General features: G+C 37.3%; 1 protein-coding gene across 7 annotated transcripts in view; it reads right to left on the reverse strand.

Moving 5' to 3' along the window:
* Positions 1–929: 929 nt before the first annotated feature.
* Positions 930–13,593, reverse strand: part of prkcg (protein kinase C, gamma) — a 64,748-nt gene continuing 52,084 nt past the window's right edge. For all 7 annotated transcript variants that reach the window (XM_057834224.1, XM_057834223.1, XM_057834222.1 and 4 more), the window contains 4 exons: positions 12,377–12,457; positions 12,171–12,278; positions 9,722–9,862; positions 930–4,786 (listed from right to left, as the gene is read on the reverse strand). In XM_057834224.1, coding sequence (XP_057690207.1) covers positions 4,625–4,786; positions 9,722–9,862; positions 12,171–12,278; positions 12,377–12,457 — 492 coding nt within the window. In that variant the 3' untranslated portion in view covers positions 930–4,624. The remainder of the gene's footprint in view (positions 4,787–9,721; positions 9,863–12,170; positions 12,279–12,376; positions 12,458–13,593) is intronic.

A 13,593-nucleotide genomic window follows, 5' to 3' on the forward strand; every position in this document is an offset into this window, starting at 1 on the left:
GCTATCATGCCTTGGTCAGACACTGCTAACCCAATGGCTGCCATTCACGGCACTAGATGCCCAATCAATTTGAAGTAGGAGGGTGGGAGAGGGTTCATTCCCCACTACCCTCAATTATTTGGACAATAAGATATTTGCCAATATTACAAAGTCTACCATGATCCAAATCAATGTATTGTAGCACCAATACTCACATGTGACCTGAACCTGAGGGATGCTTCAATTTGATTTGCTGAAAACTTATTCTATTATAATGTGATACTGAACTTTTTTTTTTTGTCCTGATGCGGCAACAATACCCTTCAGTAATAAAGTGAATTTTGACTTTGAAAGTTAATCAAAAATGAGAATAAATTGACTGCCAAGCTCGGTCATGGAAGAAAGTAAACTTTTAAGCAATTTGCTACGAAAGTGAATGAGTTAGTTCAAGGTAGCAATGTGTACATATACACCAATGGGACAGTGCTGCCTGTAGCGTACTCTTATCGACAGCTAAAACCCAACCCCTTTCGACAGGATGATTTAAAGCCAAGCACACAAAGAGAACACGGTGAACAGACACGAAGGACGGAGAAGCGATGAAGGGCAGATACAGTAGAGTAGAGTAGAGTACAGGACGCAAGTGAGGGAGGCTCAGAAAGGGAGAGGGAGAACTTGATGAGATTTTAATGTGAAGGTCAACTTGTTAGAATCTCTAAGGGGATATTAGTCCCATCACCATTGTGGAAGAGAGGGAGGGAACGTGAGATGCCCGAGAGAGGCTTTTGCTGCTTTGGCAAGTACACTACTACACTAAATAGAGGGGTCAGCAGCTTCTCTATCTGTGTGTCTGTGCGCACGTGCTTGAGGTTGCACTTTTGGATGTGTGAAGGTGGGAGGGAGGGTGACAGAAAAGCAATAAGGCGAGAAGCTGTTTGGTTTTTGCTTCAGCGCTGTTCTTTATTCCTCTCATCAGTTTACGGATTGTTTTCTCCATCACAAGCAACATTGAGTAGATACATAGGATTTAAAAGATTGGGTTTGTTTGTTATCCTTAATATTTAAACACTAGTGCATCATATCGTCACTATTACTGTAACTCCCTGGCTGTCATTGACGGCGATAGATGTTCAATCCATTTGAAGTGGGATGGTTGGCATTTGTTCATTCGCTGCTAACTTCCCAATTCAATTGGATTGGACGTCTACTAGGGATAAACTCATTTAAATTCGCAGAAGAAGGATGAAAACAGCAACATGATTGGACCTCTATTACCATCAATGGCAGGTCTGAAACAGTCCATTGACCAGAAAAAGGAATTCACACGACGATAACGTCAATTTGTATTGCTTATAAACAACTTGAAAAGTAAAAAAAAGCGTATTGTAGACCAGCAGTCACAAACATGTGGCATGAGGGCCAAATAAGGCCCACGAAGGATATTTTCCGGCCTTCTATTTGACATCAAAGTTTAGTATTTGTGTGCGGCGTGTATTGCAATGGATGATTTGAAAATAAATACATGAATTAATTTATAAAAGTAGTAAATAATATAAAAATAACACAGAATTAAAAAAAAAAAAAAGAAATTATATATAAATAATTCTTTTAAAAAATGAATTCGTTGTAGGACCCATTTTGGGGAAAAAAATCATGTAAAGGGTAAAAAATTTAAAAACAAGGATGGGAGTAATGAGTAATAAAAACAAAAAACAAAATGTAAAACAAAATTCCAAAAAACAAAACAAAATTGGATTAAATTGGAAAAAAAAGAATAAAGACATAAATTCAAATAAGCACGGCACGTTTGTATTTTGCCGGGTTTTTTTTGCTTCATAAATCGCTTGATGATATCACATGGTTTAAGTCTTTGGTGGCCATTGACGGTTATCGACGTCCAATCTATTTTAACTGGGAAGAACAGTTTCACTGGATTGGATGCAGGGCCGGCCCAGCCTATACGCAGACGATGCAGCTGCTTAGGGCCCCGGACCACTAGGGGTCCCCTATCTGGCAATTGTTTAATTTGTATTTTGTTTACTACAGTTTGCTTTAGTTGACTTTTGTGAGTTTTGATACCTAATTTCAAGCTTAAAAAAATAAAATTTCTTCCTTAACTTCTTTCTTTTCCTCTTTTAGAAAAAGGTTTGGCGCTATCTACTGTAAGTACTGACAATCGTTTGGGGTGAGAAGTTTGAAGTATGCAGTGCAACAAAATCTGATTTATATACAAAATATGGACGTATGGGTTGGATTGCATGTATGGGTTTCACAGTACACTGTGATGAAATGGTGGGCCAAAATTATGGGCCCCTTGGCATTATTTTGCTTAGGGCCCCCAAATGCCCTGGGCCGGCCCTGATTGGATGTCTATTGCCATCAATAGTTGCTGTTGGGGAAACACCCAACATTTTCAAAATCAATTTCCTCCTTTTATATTAACTACCACAACACATACTCTTTGACCTGGCACGGCTGTCAGTGAATGAGTTAAGCTCATGATAATGATGCCACCTGGCCAGGCTCAGATAGCTCCGGATGACAGTTGATGCTATTATTTGCTTATCATATTGAACCGCTAGCAGGGAGCCACGCTTGTTAATTACAACTAATCGATGATGTCGTCAGAACGTCACCGTGTGTCGGAAAACTGCGCGAGCTCACAACCCGAAGGTGAATTTGCTCGCAAAAGGAATTGGGCCTTTTTAAAAGGAGAGTATTAAAAAAATGAACAGAGCTGAAAATAGTGGCCTAATTTAAGGTGGTAAAGGGTGATGATGACAGACAGAGAAGGAGGCGGCGCTTGAAGCTCGCTCGTACTGTCAGTGGGGTTTCCGAGGGGGTCGTGTGAGGGCACTGCCTGTGTGCGCGTGGACGCTGGTTTTAGAGGTCGAGCGAGCCCACAGGAAGATGACGGAGTGGCTCAGTGGGATGTCTGTCTGAAATAAACTACCGTACATCAAAGGAAATTATATACTGTGTTTATTTTATGAATATATATATACATATATAGGGTATATATAGACAGTGATCCCTTGCTGCTTTGCTTATGGGGTGGGGGCACCACTTCATGGTTTTTCACTTATCGCGGCGGGTTCTGGTACCAGTTGACCGTGAAACATGAGGGATCACTGTACATACATACATACATGCATACATATAGATATGACTATTACGGTACATTAAATTAAGAGTAAATATGTAATAAATGCTAAAAAAAAAAAAAAAAACAGGTTTATCCATAAAATATAAAAAGAAAATGATATAAGAGAGGTAACTGAAAAAAAAAAAAAAAAAAATCAAACATATAATGCTGAAAATAAAAATAAAATGTTAATGAATTAAATGGAAAAAGTTAGGGTTGTACATAAAATATAAAAAGAAAATTATGTAAAAGCGGTAACTGAATAAAAAAATAAAAATAAGATTTTAAAAAATTTGAACGTATAATGCTGAAATTTTAAATAAAATGTTATGAATTAAATAAAAAGAGTTAGGGTTATACATAAAATTAAAAAAAAAAAAATCTTATAACAGAAGTAACTGAATAAAAAATAAAATTTAAATAAAAAAAAAAATCAACGTAAAATGCTGAAAATGAACATAAAACAGTAAAAAAAATTAAATGAAATTATTAAAAAAATATATCAATAAATCTATTAAGCACATTATGTGGAGAACATTTTTTAAACAGAATCACTAAAATTTACCGTAATTAGAAAAAGAAATATGAAAAAAATAACATTGTTTATTTTAAGTATACGTAAACTAAACTAAAACTGATTTAAACTAAATCAAATATAATGAAATATAGGATTAGTAATAAAAAAAAGTAGAAAGAAAAAAACAAAATATTTAAAAAATAAGATCAAAGGCAAATCATAAATAAAACTAACAAAATTATTTTTTTTTACAAATAATTGTTCGAAGAGAATAAATTAATAAAAAAATACAATACATGATATCATAGTCATGACAACAAATAAAAATGGTTACATTCAATTGGTGTGACTCATTCTACTTTAAATCCACCACTAAATGTGTTGTCTTTATGACCCTTTACCCTCTGAAAACGGGACAAATTGTGTTTTGAAACACGAGACTCAACTCTGAAATGTTGTTGATTAATGGTGTATGGAGATATTTCTAGATAGAGTTGCATGAATTAATTTCACTTGTACATCATAGAAAGATACATCCACTTCCTAGAATCTCAATGACATCGGTTAGCCATCATTCATGAAATAGAAAATCAGAACACAAGAACAACTTCTGTTAGCTGTTTGACCTTGGTGGAAGTTTGCACTCTACTTGCATTGGTCAAACAAAACAAATATAATGTTGGCATTGCATTTTGGCACACCAGCAAAAAAGATTGTCTAACTAAAGGATTTTTCTACTGCAGCCCACATATAACGTCTAAATATTATTGGGAACCTCTACAGAAATAGAGTCAAATAAATAGATTCTAAATAGTCCGCATGCAAAATGATACTGCTATTATTTCCCCAAAACACTTTTCAGCATTCTCTGTGTACTGCCACATAACGATGGCACACGAGAGTCCTAGTATTGAATGTAGCTGTGAGAGCTCGCAGTATAAAACTAGACTATTTGCACGTTAGTTAATTTTGTTTTGTTTTTTTTAGACTGAAGTAAGAGGCGAGAGGGCAAACTCTGGATTGAGGAAGGAGAAGCCAAGAAAGTCTTCTTGGTTGACGGCCGCCAGCACGTCAGGGTCCGAGGGAGTGAGCGCCGAAGGGGCCGCAGTGAAGAACTTGTCAAAGTTTTCTCCTTTTCTTCCTCCCTGTTGAAAGAGAACAGAGGATTAAAAGTGGATAGGGGGGGAATCTCTCAAATGGGTAGAGCGAGCAACCTACCCTGAGGTTCTCAGTAGAGGACTCAAAAATGGCTTATAATGACCAGTCCAGTGCCATCATATATGAGAACATAAAAGATGGCAGCATGCATTTTATATTTGGCTGCTTCTAGTATCTGGATGTGAATGTCTAATTTTTGTTCCATTTTCAAATTTCTCCTCACGCGGCCAGCGAGTTGGCCCTTTTTTTTGCAGGCTTGTAATATTTGATGGATTGTAAAATGTAAGTCATTCCACGGAAACCAGATACTTGGGTCGACAAGTGTAAAATGAGATTTTCAATTGTGATCATAAAAGTGCAAAGACATTTGAAACCCAATTAAAGTTGGTGAAGTAATTATATTTTTTCTCCTTCAAATTTTAGGTACTCGGCAACCATCCTATGCAAATAAACTGACTTTTGAACCTGACTATGATCATCCATCTATTATCAATCCTTTTTAGCATTTTTCATAAATGCTTATGATACAAGATGCAAACCTTGAAGTGAAAGTTTCTGAGGTGAGGTTTTCTTCTCTCAACCCCCCCCCCCCCCTTTTTTTTTTTTTTTTTTTTTAAATTAAATACACAAATTGCCACCATAGGTTGAAGTGGAATGACTCACAAATTAGATATAAGTGAATAACATTTTTTAAAAATGTAAAGTATTAGTTTTATTCATTCATTTTTTAAAGAGTTGTCCTTGAAGTGTGGACCCCCCCACCCCCGTCATCTGATTTTGAATACCTACAAATATGAAATATATTCATATATTATTATTCTAAATTAGATCATAGACTTCATAATGTATTGACTGGACACGGGGCGTGGGGTCGATTTAGAGGGGGCCTATCTCCGTCAAAGCTGACCGAGTAGAAACACAGACAAAGAGCTTTTTCCGTTGAAAATTCTGGTAAATAAATGCTTAAATCCCTAAATTTTTGATAGATATGGACATGAAACAGTCTCGATTCTTGGTTAAAAGCAAGGAAACGTGCAGTTAGCATTTATTTACGTAAATATTGCGAACTATAATGCTAGTCCGTAAGCACATTAGCGACCGCCATATGTAAACAAAGATCTTTTTCCGTTGAAAATTCTTGTGAATAAATGCCCTGAATTCTTTATAGATATGGACGTAAAACAGTCTCGATTCTTGGTTAAAAGCAAAAAAAAAGAAGAAAAAAGGTGCAGTTAGCATTTATTTTACGTAAATATTGCGAACTATGATGTTAGTAAGCAAATTAACGGCCGCCATATGTAAACAAAAAGCTTTTCCGTTCAAAATTCTTGTGAATAAATGCTTAAATCCCTGAATTCTTTATAGATATGGATGTAAAACAGTCTCAATTCTTTGTTATAAGCAAAATACTGGGCAGTTAGCGGTTGTTTTACGTAAATATTGCGAAGTAAAATGCCAATGCTGCAGCGGCTAATTTCTCCCATTGATTTTTTTCACAACGTTTCAAAATGCATGCATGGTATGAAAAATATAATAATTACCTTGAATCCTCAATTGAATCACTCCTGAGAGAAGCCTTCCTGTTTGTATGTAGTACAGCTTTTGTACTTTTTCAACCTAAATTCGGCGTTAGATCACTGCATGTGACCGACTGCTGATAAACAAAGCGGAGTGTGGGACGGCCCCCTTCGGGAAGGCTTGACGCAGTGAATGACGAATGTGTCACGTCAATATATTATGAAGTCTATGATTAGATTTAGTTTAAGTTTTTAAAAAAAAATTTTTTTTAGATTATTTCGTCATCTGAGTGATTGATCAGAGCCAGTGGCGCCACTAGGGGGTGGCCAGAGGTGGCTACGCCCCCCCCCCCCCTGTAAATTTGTTGGCCACTCCTCTTTACATTGAAATTTTAGACAGCTTTCTTATCCCTTGAATTGAAAATAAGTTTGTCATTTTCCAAGATGACAACACATCGTGCCACAGAGCTAAAACTGTTAAAGCATTCCTAGGAGAAAGACTCATCAAGTCAATGTCATGGCCTGCAAACAGCCCAGATCTCAACCTTATTGAAAACCTGTGGTGGAAATGGGAAAAAATGGTCCACAGCAAGGCTCTGATCAGCAAGGATGATCAGGCAACTGCAATCAAAGAGAGTTGGCACCAAACTGATGAAGAATACTCATCAAGTCTATGCCTCAGAGAATGCAAGCTGTCATAAAAGCCTGATGTGGTGCTACTAAATACCAGAGATGTGTTTTGATAGTTATTTCTTTGTTTGTTTCTCATGATTCCATATTTTTTTTCCTCAGAATGGAGTGTTTCCATATATATTTCCCTGCACTTGCACTATAAAAGTAACATTTACTGACCACCACAAAGTTTTTTATTCATTTCTTTTAGTGTTTCTGAATGCGGAAGAGTTGCCTTTTGAACCAATTCATTATTTTTTTTCAAGCTTTTTATCTGAGTGTGTTCTACATGATAAAAATTCTGAGTGAGTGCTTGTCCGAGACTGGTGATTCCATACTTTTTGCTAGGGGTTGTAGTAGCTCAAAATGTTTACTGGACTGTTATGGGCTATGCACATTAAATCATTAGTAACATCAAATATAACACAATACACCAAAGTATAGCAGTAGGCGTGTCCTTAAGTCTTTCTAAAAGTTTTCTTCTGGCCTATTTACTGCAACAACATAATAAATACATGATATTATGGCTTTTAGTTTTGGTGTGCCACCCCAAGATTTTAAGTGGCCACCCCTATGAAAAATTTCTGGAGGCGCCACTGATCAGAGCAAGTCTTGAAACAGTCAGTTTGGACTAACAAAAGCAACTGCACACATGAATACATCTAAGAAATCATTCACCACCATTGACAGCTATAAAAGTCAAAGAGCCATGTTAACTGGGAAAGCCAACAGTCAAAATAAAACTCACCTGTAGATATGGTGAGTATGATGTATTCATTTTCATTTTTTGTGCGTGTTTGTATCACGCTACTCCAGTCCAAATGGCTGTCAATCGTCGTCAATGATAGCCAATGAGTTATTTCAGAAAGTCGGGAATGTTAGCTAAAACTAATTTTCTGCCTAAAATATTTAAGATCTACAACTAGACTGAAAAGCATCTCTTACTGCTCCTCAGCAACACGTGACATTGGTTTTGATGTGATTTTCTCTTGGCTAATGGTCCAGACCCCTTAACCTCCAAAAATGAGCTGGCCGGCTAATGATGACATATATTTGCATATGGGAGGAGCAGCTGCACCAGGAGGTCATAAAGGTTCTGTCTGTAATGGCTAAGCTGACAATCAAAGGGGTTGGGAGCAGATCGTGAGTAGACACTACAACCTATATTAGAATGTATCAGTGTTTGTAACAGTGTTAAGACTAGTGTTGCACCGATACCATTTTTTGGGCCCGATACCGATACAGATACCTGGCTGTGCAGTATCGGCCGATACCGATACCATTCCGATACCACTATGTTAGCAAAAAAAAAAAAAAATACATACATACATATATATATATATATAGTACTGTATATTTTTATTATATTATGTTTATACAGGACATACTGTATGTATATATTTTCCCCAAGTGGAAGCCTTAATGATCCTAATGAATGTAATAATTAAAAAATATATATATACATACAGTATAAGGATGCAACGATACAGTTAAGTCATGGTTTGGTACGATTGGTACGATACAATTCAATACATTAAATGCTCTGAAACAGAAAATACAACTGTTATTATTATTATTATTATTGTTATTATTTGCTGACAAGCAAAAATAACATCATATAAACAAGCATTTTAGTGCATAATATTTATGTGCTTACTTCTTACTGATCTGAAGAAATTTTGTATATAAGTGCTGAGAACAATCTTAACTGTTTGTAAAGTGGGGCACATTGTTGATTGCTGCAGCTCTCTTAGCAGCTATATTTACCATATAAGCAAAACATCCTATTTGTGGTCCGAGTCCATCTGTAACATGTACTGAATTAACAGTATTTGCAGCATTATCTATAGTCACTGGTATGGATTGATTTGGCCTGCTTAACTTCCATTCAGTCATGGCGGTTTCTAATTCATCAATGTAGTAGATGGACTACGCGTCGCTCTGGGCTCACGCAGCTAATGGCATGGGATCTAATGTAGCACATCTAGGTTGCTATTTGATGATATCTAGTGTGTGCACGCGAGAGTTAGCATGGGATCTAACATAATGACATCTAGGTTGCTATTTGATGATATCTAGTGTGCGCGCTGCGGCTGCGCCGCTTGAGTGTTTTCTGGCCACAGAAGTCACTTCTCATTACTGCACAACACATATGACAATCAACTTTCATAAACAGGACAAGTTTGAAGTACGGCACTCTTAATTTGCCACTCATTGTTCATCATGAAACCATGAGTTTGCTTAGTCTCCCACGGTTTTAAGCTTTCTGATCCCATCGGCGCTATAATAGTAGGCGTTAGCTTACGCATGCTAATTGTTTGTGAATGCCATGTTAGATCAGCAGTGTAACATCGCGGATATGCGTTGTAGTTTACATCCTTAAAATTGAAGACGAAGGAGTTAATTTCGTTTGGTAATTTCGAGACAAAGACATACAGATGTCATGCATCGGGATTTGGGAAGTTAGCTCACGTGGGGAGGACAGTACATTTGCGTTCAAGTGATGCCAGTAGATGGTATCGGCGCCCTAAATGTTGGTACTCGTCGATAACGATACCACCAATTCGGGCCGGATCGGCGCCCCCTGCCGATACTGGTATCGGTATCGGTGCAACTTTAGTTAAGACCAGTATAAATGACCAAACTGGGTCTAATTAACACTGTTAAAAGAGGAGTTCAAATGAGTAAAAGGAAGCAGAGAGATGATAAGGAGGTCCCATGAGTTGGACTGACTGATCTGGGGATGAACGGTGGCGGGATCTCAAGCCTCTCCAGACGGTCCCAGTCAATCCAGCGGAAGAACGGATGTTCGCGGATTTCGCGTTCAGCGTCCTCTCCTCCTCCAAGGCGCTTGCCGGGGTGCTTTGTTAGTAGCTGCAGTTACGAAAGGAAAAGATTAGCTTTAAACCTTTCATGCATGAATTATGATTTTTTTTTTTTTTTTTTTTTTAACCCTGAAAGGGCACTCTTTTGACTCAATAGCCACGTTTACATGCTGACTTTTATTCATACCGATTCAAATCATTCCGAATGGAAATTTCACATCAGCTGTTTACATGTCACTTCATCTATTCCGATCCAGCGTTTACATGTGTCTGCCTTTATTCCGAAAGGACGTTTGACAACTGCCGTCTGACATGCGCAGATTAATCAAAACAAAGCGTCACGTTGCAAAACATGGAGATCGATCGTCAGATCAGTTGCTGTTTTAACTTTTCGAGTGGAAACAAAACTTCAGAATGACACGCCGTTCATTTAAAAAGTTGTGTGGGTGCGCTGTGCGTGTGCTTGGAAGCCATGTTGCAAGTGACGTTACTTACGTCACAAAGTGACGTCACCATGTCAGTACGGAGCATGTGCAGAAAGAACGCAACCAGACACCATTCCGCTTCCCTGTTTACATGATATAATTTTACTTCTAATCGGTTTGGGAAAAGGAATATTCCACCCCTGTGAATCGGAATGAAATTCCATTCGGTTTGAGCCTGTTCATTCCAAATGAGGTGTTTATATGGAACACATTTATTCGGTTTGAACAAATATTCCGATTGTAATTGGAATATTTGGCTCCATGTAAACGTGGCAAGTGTCTGCCATTGACGGCGCTACATATCCAATACATGTTGACAGGGAGGGGTGAATGTTGGATATAGCGTCATCAATGGCACTAGATGTCATAGCCAGTCTTCCTGGTGTTAATGAATTGGACATCTATCACCAAAATTGGCAAATTATGTGTTAAATACAATGGGTAAAAAAACAATCAAGTGTTACCTGGGCCCATAGGCTAAAAGACTAGCATCACATTCGACATAATTACGTAAAATAAATGCTAACTGCCCGTTTTTTGTTTTTGTTTTTTGCTTTTAACCAAGAATTGAGATTGTTTTGGTGTTATACTTGTATAGTGCTTTTCCACCTTTCAAGGTGCTCAAAGCGCTTTACACTACATTGCCATCTACCTACTGGTGACGCAGCACCAGGAGCAATGTGGGGTTCAGTATCTTGCTCAAGGAGACTTACGTGAGTTCATCAGGGCAGAGAATTGAGCCCACAACCTCTGGGTTGGGGGACAACTACTCTACCACTGAGCCATGCCATTCCCATATCTATTCACAAGAATTTTCATCGTAAAAAGCTCTTTGTGGTGCTAAGGCGGCGCCACATTGGCTTAAAGCCTAGCATCAAATTCGACATATTTACGTAAAATAAATGCTAACTGGCCGGTTTTTCGCTTTTGACCAACAGTCGAGACTGTTTTACGTTCATATTTATGAAGAATTCAGGGATTTAAGCATTTATTCACAAGAATTTTCATCGTAAAAAGCTCTCCGTTGTGATAAGGCGGCGCCACATTGGCTTAAAGCCTAGCATCAAATTCGACATATTTGTGTAAAATAAATGCTAAATGCCCGGTTTTTTGCTTTTAACCAAGAATCAAGACTGTTTTACTTTCATATTTATAAAAAAATTCAGGGATTCACGCATTTATTCACAAGACTTTTCAACGTAAAAAGCTCTTTGTCTGTGTTTCACGAGGTCAGCTTTGAAGGAGCTAGGGCCCCTATGAATCACCCCGTGTCCCGTCAATATATTATGAAGTCTATGCATTGTATTATTTTATACATTTATTTATAATTATATAAATATATTAAAAAAAAAAACTATGACGATTAGTAACTAACAAAATAGTAACTGACAAAAACTACCGGTAATATACAACAGCAAATGCTTTTAATTACCAAAAAATATTAACTTGCCCTAAAAAGGCTAAAGGTTTTGAATGTAAACAAAACAAAACAAAACAAAACAAAACTCAACTAAACTAAACATACTGTTTATACTTATATCTATATATATTATTTTTTTAATCACCAAAATAGTTGCTTGCTCTAAAAAGTGTTGAATGTCTTCAGTTCAGTGTCAACTCTTAAATACCTGTAGCTATCCACTGTTGTGACCACTGTCCCTGATTGGGTTCAGGACAAGTCACAGACAATCAAGACGGCTCCTTTCATTCTCTTTGAATGAGGAGTCCTTCAGTTGCCCATTTAAGTCATTCACTGTCATTGACAGCATTGGAGGTCCAGTCTATTTTGACTGGGAGGACTCGCAGCGATAACCGCTGTCAACGTCAGTGAATGAGTTCAAAATAACGGATACAGTGTTTCTGTGTACTTACTCCTTTGCATATGGCGACAGCTTCACGGGAGAGACTCTTGGGGTAGGAAACACATTGTTCCATGATGGACTGGAAAAGCTCCTCCTCATCGATGCCGTCAAAAGGTGGCTTGAACAAATTATGTGATTTTTATATTAAATGAATTAAAAAAAAAAAAAAAAAAATAGCAACTAAAGTGAGAGGCTTAATAAAGCTGGGTCCAATACCTGTCCGGCCAACATTTCATAAAGCAAAACTCCATAAGACCACCAGTCCACTGCTTTATTATAGGGCTGATAGGCCACAATCTGCAGATCAGGAAGAAGTAGGAATTAAGTCACATTTGATAATAATTTACAGTAGATAGATACAAGAAGACATTCATGGTCATGCAAAATTAATGAAAAATGATGACAATCTTAACTCACTGGCTGCCATTAACGGCGAAAGACGTCAAATCCTTTTGAAGTAGGAGGGTTGTCAGCGAATATCAATTCGTTATATGACATGATTGAACATTCACTTCCAACCTTCCCACTTCAAAGGATTGGATGTCTACTAGGGATAAACTAATTTAAATATACCACAGAAAGATGAAAAGAGCCACATGATTAGGCATCTATCACCGTCAACAGCGGTCAATAAGTTCAATAACAAGTTCAAATGAAATAACGCATGGCTCACTCCCTAAATATCTCATTATTGTAGAGATGATAAGCACACCCAAAGTGCATACGCATCGGAACCTACAGGTAACAATAAGTTTGCAATTAATTTATTAAAACAATCAGCTGTGAGACAAAAAAAATTATATATCAGGCACTGAGAATCGATGCGTATAAATTGCTAGAATATGGCTAAAACACAAAAATAACAATGGTTTGGTAGACATAAACCTTATCATTTTTGGCACCATCTTTTACACAGGTGTGACATCATCGAACATCGAACGTGGCGTACCAGAGTTTTGGAAACAAAGTGGTTGAAAAATAATGAACTCCATATGTCTGTAGGTGGGTGTGAATGACAGTTAATTAAATGGAGATTATTGGAGCTCAAGCGAAGGGTGGAAGTGTTGAAATGAGTCATTGAGTCAGGGGCCTGGATTTGTGATAGCGTGACTTTTGAATTGAATTCAATACTCCCTGGTGGGAATTCAGGGAAGACACTTGAGCCCTGAAGTTAAGTGAGAGAATTGAAGCTTTCTGTATGAAAAGTGTTGCAATAGTAGAATAAAAGAAAATATACTCTGTTGATGTAGTTAAGATTAAGATTCTGCAGATAACTGTCCCGCATGAGAATATTTTTGAAAAAATGTTTATTTCTGCTCCTTTTATGAATACAATAATGTACTTTTCAGTTGTTATTGAAAAGTATTCTGGAGATTTTCTCTCCCGTGGATTACTTCCTTTATATTTGTCATGTCTCATAATTCTTGTTAGTG

This window comes from Corythoichthys intestinalis, chromosome 4 (genome assembly GCF_030265065.1).
Source record: "Corythoichthys intestinalis isolate RoL2023-P3 chromosome 4, ASM3026506v1, whole genome shotgun sequence".
Lineage (NCBI taxonomy): Eukaryota > Metazoa > Chordata > Actinopteri > Syngnathiformes > Syngnathidae > Corythoichthys > Corythoichthys intestinalis.